The sequence below is a fragment of the Phaseolus vulgaris genome, chromosome 3 (genome assembly GCF_051622355.1).
Source record: "Phaseolus vulgaris cultivar YP4 chromosome 3, ASM5162235v1, whole genome shotgun sequence".
Taxonomy (NCBI): Eukaryota; Viridiplantae; Streptophyta; class Magnoliopsida; order Fabales; family Fabaceae; genus Phaseolus; species Phaseolus vulgaris.
The window spans coordinates 8,875,636-8,884,119 of record NC_143500.1 but is presented as its reverse complement, the minus strand read 5'-3'; the positions used below and the strand labels follow the sequence as shown (position 1 = coordinate 8,884,119).

The following is an 8,484-nucleotide window of genomic DNA, read 5'->3' as shown; positions in this document are numbered from 1 at the left end:
ACGGTTAAAACATACCTTTTATGACGGTTTTAGACCCGTTATAGATGCAGGCAACATAAAAAATCTTTATTTTTTATGTCATATTTAAAAAAATCATCATAAAAAATTTACTTTATATGACTAATTTATTTTTAACCATCATAGAAAATAACACATTTTATGACGGTTAAAATTACATCTATCATAAAAAATATTACTTTTTATGACACATATTGTTTTAACCATCATAAAATATGTTATTTTCTATGATTGATAATATTTTAACCGTCATAGAATGCGTTTTTTTTTTAATTCTTTTTTGATATATTCATTTTCTTACATGCATAAAGTACCCTGCATAATAATCACAATTCTCAAGCAAATATTTTTAAAATAAAATCTTAACGATCTAGCATATAAATAATGATATATTTAACTAAAAGTTAATATGTTGAAATTCATACAAAATTGTTAACTAGTTCTAAAATTATCATTTAGAGTAAATACTTAAAAGTGAATATGTTGAAGTTCATATAAAACATTTAACTAGTTTTAACATGAGAATTTACAGTACTTAAAAGAAATGATGCCCACTGCTCTCGAACCTCTTGTAGCACTTCCAACTTCAATGGAGATGGATCATTGAATATCTACATAATCAAATATTGAAGATGAAATTAACATTTAACACATTTAACATATTTGAGTTAATTATATATTACCTCCTTCCACGAGTCCTTAATGTTAGCAGATATAATTTTATGCATATGTCTCATCAAATAATACCCGCACTCATAGTTTCCCGGTTGATATGAGCACTACAAGTTAAATACAAATAGAATAATATAATAATTTATACATTGCAATTTCATACTAGTAAGATGAATTACTTACATTTGGTGCAATGTATTGTAGCTTCTTCTTAACAATATGTGGAAGTCCTTGCAACCTTAAATGGGCTTCCATAGCTCTACAAATAGTTACATACATTAAATTTTATATTATTTATAAAATCATATAACATAACAAAATAATTGAAAACTTACGCATCCAGTATATTTCTAATTGCCAAACTATTAATTTTCTTGTGCAATGAACACAAGAGAACAACAAGAGATTGTCGAGGAATAATTACTATCAATTGCCAATGGCCCCTACAAGATGAAATAATATTAGTAACAATTGAATTTTAGATAGATGTGCATTAATTTATAAATGTATACTTACTGATGCAAGTAAGGTGCTATGTACACCTCTTTGTTCCCATTTTGAAATGTCTCTTTGAAATACATCTGCACCTCACTAGCTTTATTCCCAACACTCTGAATGGCAACAGGGTCAAGAAACCCATATATGTTAACATTTTTTTCTCAATGCACAGATGATGTAAATACCTTGAACATTGAAAAAAAATATTGTTATAACAACATATTGAATATATTAAAACTTATGAAAAGTTATTATAGGAAGCTTACTTACATTAACCAAAGTTGTATTACAGATACGCATATCATATCAGTACCGGTGAGAATATAAAAAATATCCCTTTGGCACAGAAAAAAAAAGGGATGTTTTTAGTCCTGCCTACAACTTACAGTGGCATATCTAATTGTATAGGTTGCATCCTGATAGTCGCTGCCATTGCACCGAGTTGCTGAAAAGTACTTGGATGTTGTTGTGAATGATTCACAACTTCCTTTGCTTTTTTAGTATCATTCTATGCATATATAAAAAAATTAAGTAACACTAGTATATCAATTTAATTAATTATAATACCTACAAAAAGACATATGCATAATTAAAACAAGTAAAGAAAATTACTCTCAACATAATTGGTTTTGCTAATCTAGCTGGCCAAAGAATGAAATTCCCAGGTGCTTCTCCCACCGTCTGAACCTCCTTAGTAGGCACAGGGATTCGAGCAACAGCATCCCGAACGTCTACAACAACCACTCTTATCATATCATCTGCAATTTTCTGGTGGTGGATAGTTGACCCTAATGTATACATTTTACCTAACACAAATAATGTAATTGAAAGAAATTAAATAATATAATTAGACTAAAACATATCAAACAATATCATTAAAGTAAAAATTACCTAAGGCCACCAAGTACTCGAGGGGATCATCAATATACAATTCGCAGTCTGCAAGGATAGTAGGACCAACCTCCTCTGATCCTTCAGGAGCATCACAACTCTCCTTTGTACTTATACGAATAGGGGAAGGCTCTGAAGGGGCAACAGAAGGTTTAACAGACATGGATGCTAACTCTGCTCGCATGTCTAATAACAACTCTTTCTTCAATTCAGAATATACCTCCTTTTTAATTTCCTTCCTAATATCTTCTTTGAGGGATTCCATCTCGGTCTCACTAAGATGTAATTTACTATAATACCGAGGTGGAGGACCAAAGAATTGTCGAATTCCCACCCCTCTTCCTGCAGCACGAACACGTCCAGGATGCTCTGGGCGACCAATGGCAACCGTCAATATGTCCTCACGCCCTTGTGGAATGAACAATCCCTGCGTGCTTTGCTCCACCAACTCATCCTACAACACAAATTTTTAAAACTTATTTTAAAATATGTGCAAAGAAACATAAACATTCAAACATGACATACAATATAAGTTACTAACAATGCGCTTAGCTACGCTTTAAACTTCTTCAGATGTGTAATCCCCTGATGGTCTTTGGCAAGCTCTTTTCCATTTTTCATGTCGGGGAGGACGGGTTATAATGCTACAATTTGAGTCATCGGTGGAGTGAGAGGAAGATATCTCTTTAATCATTTTTTGCTCTAATTTATCATAACCCCACGAGATAGTCTGTGAGGGTGAACATTCTTTTTTTGAATCTCTTGTGCAGCTTTCCTCTTAGCCTATTATATACATAAATTAAATTATTATAATGCATGATAATTAGACACTTAACCAACATATGATATTAATTTACCTAAAAGGTAGGGTCTAATCGCCTTTCTCGAAAAGTCTGCCATGTTTCCTCATCGAGGAATTGATATTGCTCACAGGGGTTTTTTTCACCCAAGGCACCATAAATATAACGACTAGTAAGGTCACTCTTAAAACCCCTCCATCGTGCCCCAGCATATGAAATCCACTTTTTGCTCAATAAGTTATTATTTGGGACGTCATATGTGATCTGTACAATAAATATAAATTATATATGTTAAATAGCAATTATGTATGCTTACAATGAAACAAATAAGTTAAGATTTCGTACAATGATACTCTGCCAAATTTGATTCTTCACCATCTCTGGAACATGCTCCCAATCATCAATAAGAATACTAACTTTGCTTCTACCAAGCAAGGCCACATAGCTAGTAAATTTTGTACTATGCTCTCCCAAAGCTTTACCCGTCTGCATATCAAATTGGATTGGCAATCTCTGATTAGCATCGCGGCTGATAGTCAACTCTCTCAACCTAGTCCCACGCCTACCTTTTTTATGGGTAGATGATTGACTCTTGTCCCCATCTTGTGAAGGAGGGAAGATATCATATGGATTAGACATATCTCTGTTCAAATTATTAGATTGTAAATTATTAGTAAAAAACTAAACATATAGTTATTAAAAATATAAAGGATAAACATAAATAAATGTTTTACATTGTCAAATAGGAACATTCTCCCACAATCCTTCATGATGATCATCACGTGTGGCATGCACATCATCTACTTCATTATCGACATTCAAGGTTGGCATATTTGTGGAGAAAGATGGAGTCTCACTTATATCGAATGTTAAATTATCATTCTCATGAGTACCATGCATGATTCTTCCATGGAGAACCACTGACCACCGTTTGTTAGTGAGATCAGTAACATAAAACACTTGTTTTGCCTGAGATGCCATGATGAATGGCTCTTCAATATAACCTACCTTTTCCAGATCAACCAAGGTAAAACCTAGATCATCAGTCTTCACGCCACTATTACTGTCAACCCACTTACATTTAAAGACAGACACTCTAAAAATTGTGTAATCTATCATCCAGATGTCTTCAATTACACCAAAGTAGCACATTGATGCCATAACAGAATATTGATCTTTTGAACTAGAGAAATGCATTGATTCAGCCACCACCATTACTCCACTATTTTGCATGGTGCTTTTTTCATCTTCAAATTTTGTGTAAAATGAATAATTGTTTATATCATAACCACTCCAACTTATGACTTCAAAGTTTGGCTCAGATGCTAGCCAATTTAATGTATCAGAAGTTGTATTATCATTTTGAACTTGTTGTTTAAACCACTTCAAGAAGCTTTTGTTGTGCTCATTAATCACCCACTTCTCAGGCATTCGTGGGTTTTTTCTCTTCACAATATCTTTATGAGCATTTAAGTAGGGGATGACTTCTTTAGTGTTATTCAGTATATAAAAATGTGCTTGAAGAACTTCATCTCGTGTCAATGTTATAACTTTTGCACTTCGAGTACCCTTACCAACACCTATTCCATGGTAACGAGACTTAGGTACCCCTATCGCTTCAACTTCTGATAAGTATTCTGTACAAAACTCAATGGCTTCCTCTGCAATATATCTTTCAACAATTGATGCTTCAGGACGATATTGATTCTTTACATACCCTTTTAATATCTTCATGTATCGCTCCATGGGGTACATCCATCGTGAGAATACTGGACCACAAATTTTAATTTCTCTAACTAAATGAATAATCAAGTGAACCATAATATCAAAAAATGATGGAGGAAAGTACATCTCCAATTGGCACAATATGACTACAACATCATTTTGTAACTGATCCAACTTCTCAGGGTCCAAAACTTTACTACATATTGCATTAAAAAAGAAGCACAATCTAGTTAAGGCATATCTGACATTCTTAGGCAATATATTTCGAATAGCCACGGGTAATATTTGTTGCATCAAAACATGACAATCATGAGACTTTAAGCCAATTAATCTCAAATCTTTCATGGATACAAGTCTCTTGAAATTGGAAGAATAACCTAGTGGAACCTTCACGCCTTGTAAAAACTCACAAAAACTTTTTTTCTCTTGTTTAGACAACGTATGACATGCCGGAGGCAAGTATGTGCGCTTACCATGAGACTGTGGAGCTAATTGTTCTCTTATACCCATTTTAACCATGTCCAAACGAGCATTGACACCATCTTTTGACTTCCCTTGAATATCGAGGAGTGTTCCGATAATACTGTCACACAAATTTTTCTCTACATGCATGACATCTATACAATGTCTCACATCAAGCACCCTCCAATATGGGAGATCAAAGAATATTGACCTTTTCTTCCATATGTTACTTCCTGTGGCTTTGTTTTGTGTCTTTCCAAACACAACTTGGATGTCCTTCACACGCTCATATACTTGCAATCCAGTTAAAGCTGTTGGAGCTAATTTGTTTTCTTTACACCCATTAAATAGTTTCTTTAATTTACGATACGGATGGTTTGATTTAAGAAATCTCCGATGTCCGAGGTACACTGTTTTCCTTCCATGTTGTAATTGATTATGACATGTGTTTTCTTCACATATAGGACATGCTTTGTGGCCTTTGGTGATGTATCCACTCAAATGACCATATGCTGGAAAGTCATTGATCGTACAAAATAACATGGCATGCAACTTAAAGGACTCACCTGTGTACCCATCAAACACATCAACACCTTCCTCCCATAACATCTTCAAATCTTCAACCAACGGGCTCAAATAAACATCAATGTCATTTCCCGGTTGTCTTGGACCAGAGATCATCAAAGATAACATCACATATTTGCGTTTCATGCACAACCATGGTGGTAAGTTATAAATCACTAACAACACAGGCCATGAACTATGTTTACTACTCAAGTTACCATATGGATTCATTCCATCTGTTGCAAGTCCAAGCCTAATGTTTCTTGGATCATTGGCAAAATTTGGGAACATGGAATGAATTTTCTTCCATTGCAAACCATCTGCCAGATGCCTTAAATTACCATCCTTTTTACGTTCATCTGCATGCCATCTAATAAGTTTTGCATCATTCGCATTACTGAATAATCTTTTCAACCTTGGAACTATAGGAAGATACCACAACACTTTTGCAGGAGGACCCTTCTTAACATCATGTTCAAAATCATCATATTTCTTCTTGTATCGTGATATCCCACAATGTGGACATTGATGTAACTTATCAAATTCCTTCCTGTACAACACACAATCATTGTGACATGCATGAATTTTTTCAAACTTCATACCCATTGGACACAATATCTTCTTCGCATCATAATTACGTGTTGGCAACGTATTATCTTCAGGAAGCATGTCACTTAACAACTCAAGCAATTCTGTGAAACTTTTATCTGTCCACCCATTTCTTGCCTTCACAGTAAATAATTTTAATACCGCCGACAATCGAGTGAACTTAGTGCATCTTGGATATAAAGGTTTTTCAGCATCAGTACACAAATTTTCATACACATGTGCATGTTGGAAAGCATCATATCCTACATCACGGATCATTTCCTCTAGTTGATCATCCATCTCTAAATCAACTTCTTGTGCTTCAACTTCAGACATATGTACACTTGGTATGTCTACTAATTCACCATGCCATATCCACTTTGTGTAACTTTTTAGGAAACCATCACAAAGAACATGCTCTCGAATAACTTCAGTCGGTAGTCTTCGCTCATTCAAACAATTCACACACGGGCAATAAAATCTTCCATTATTATCCGGAACATTCACCTTTGCAAATTCAAGAAATTGTTGTACTCCATTCTCATATTCATTTGTTGTGCGTTTGTAATTGATCCAACTTCGATCCATTGTTATGTTCTCTGACATAACACAACAAATAACTATATATTTTAACTTTATGGGTATTAGTGTATTTACGAATCAGGTTGGATCGTCTTTCGGAATATCATCATACAATGTTGCCAAATTTGAAATAGCATACAAATCATAAATACAATAAAATAAATATTAATAACAAATAAATATTTTACATACCTTAGACAATGTAGGTTAAAGAGTCAACGACAACTTGGGAAGAGACAAAACAAGAAAGTTGGTGCATTCGAAGAATGAAAGAAAAACATAGAAAAGTAAGAATATATAAAAATATTTTGTTATAATCATAATAATTTACATCTTACAAACACTTTTATTGGGAATACAATCATATTAATTGCACAAAATGAAAGCATAAAATTGTCCATGCCTTAGGGAATAATCTGATACCAAGGTTGGATTTGGTTTTCTCTTGTTTAATGGACCATATGTTCAATTCATTGCACAAACGTAGCCTTCAAGACTACAGAGTTTGCTTAACCAAGTAATGGGTAAGTGAAATGGATCATATAATCTACTAATTTCACACTTTATCAATTCACAATGGCGGCTAGTGACCCTGCCACATGCACATCAACTCTACCATCTACAAATCACTTTCCAGGACAAATTCTAATTGCCTTTAAATTTTGTTTGTTGAAAAATTTAAATCAATACAGAATATACCCAAATTAAATATAATATAATATTTAGACAAAGATCATATTACATTTTATTTTTCTTTCTTTTTTTTGGCTCTCTCTCGGTTCCTAATTTAAAACCTAATTTAAAGTATTACACACTATCATTGTTCACTTTATTGTTCTTAAGAATATGTAAGAAAAAAAAAAAAAAAAATCTAACAACAATAAATTTATGAAATGTAAGAAATATAATTTATATCAACAAAAACTGCACCCATATTAATACTTCTTCCATTCCATTTTTTAGGCCTATCAGAAGAAAAAATTATAAAATAATTAACCACTTCCACATGTAAGATTTTATTATTAAAGAGGGATAATAGTATGAACCTGTAATGAGGGGTGTTTAATGGAAGGCAAGTGCGAAACAATATAGTCAGAATAGAGAGGAAACAATCAAAGTCACCAACCTGGATTAGCAAAGGTGTATAATGTCATGCTTATGCTAAATGAAACTTTAGGTTAGAGACTAAATAAAATCTTCCAATGAATGCTAAACAGACAAAGTGCTAAGCTGAAAAAACTAATTAAACAACATTAGAAGCTGAAAAAATGCATGTTAATCCACATTATTAAAAAGCATGTTAATCCAAAAATTCTAAATTGTATGTACGCAGAGTCTTCATCATGGACAACTTTGAAGAGTTGATTCCAGAGTATCTCAGCTTTGTTAAGGGTATTGTGGATTATGAGGAGCTTCCTCTCAACATTAAATGTTGCAGCAAAACAAGATCCTGAAAGTCAAAGATTACTTATTAGTGCATGCGTTTATTAGAATAGAGAGAGACAAAGGCAGAGACTATATTAAACCTGAATGAGTAATAAATCCTTCCTGAACAGAACAAAACAGGAGAGAAAGAAAGGAAATACTCCCTGGATAATTGAAAACTTGGCAAGGAAGTATTTGTTGCAAGTTATTAAAAGACTAACATAACAAGAATAAATAGGAGTTCATATAAATCATGAGT

At 33.3% G+C, this 8,484-nt stretch overlaps 1 protein-coding gene and 1 pseudogene across 3 annotated transcripts; both read right to left on the bottom strand.

Annotated features, from left to right (window-relative positions):
- Positions 1 to 396: 396 nt before the first annotated feature.
- On the bottom strand, positions 397 to 2,807 carry LOC137805794 (uncharacterized; annotated as a pseudogene). Its single transcript, XR_016519690.1, has 9 exons — positions 2,621 to 2,807; positions 2,080 to 2,533; positions 1,801 to 1,994; positions 1,459 to 1,696; positions 1,207 to 1,373; positions 1,026 to 1,133; positions 874 to 949; positions 702 to 797; positions 397 to 629 (listed from the first exon to the last, which is right to left on the bottom strand). The product of XR_016519690.1 is annotated as an uncharacterized LOC137805794 (transcript).
- Positions 2,808 to 3,303: 496 nt separating this feature from the next.
- On the bottom strand, positions 3,304 to 8,221 carry LOC137839019 (uncharacterized). Of its 2 annotated transcripts, XM_090300666.1 has the most exons (5): positions 8,130 to 8,221; positions 6,993 to 7,926; positions 3,614 to 6,817; positions 3,446 to 3,522; positions 3,304 to 3,365 (listed from the first exon to the last, which is right to left on the bottom strand). In XM_090300666.1, the coding sequence occupies exon 3, from the start codon at positions 6,804 to 6,806 to the stop codon at positions 3,618 to 3,620; it is 3,189 nt and encodes a 1,062-aa protein (XP_090156792.1). In that variant the 5' UTR covers positions 6,807 to 6,817; positions 6,993 to 7,926; positions 8,130 to 8,221; the 3' UTR covers positions 3,304 to 3,365; positions 3,446 to 3,522; positions 3,614 to 3,617. The 2 variants fall into 2 exon arrangements, with proteins under 2 accessions (XP_090156792.1, XP_090156791.1); XM_090300665.1 differs by lacking the exons at positions 6,993 to 7,926; positions 8,130 to 8,221 and having other exon boundaries at positions 3,614 to 6,982.
- Between the last annotated feature and the right edge of the window lie 263 nt (positions 8,222 to 8,484).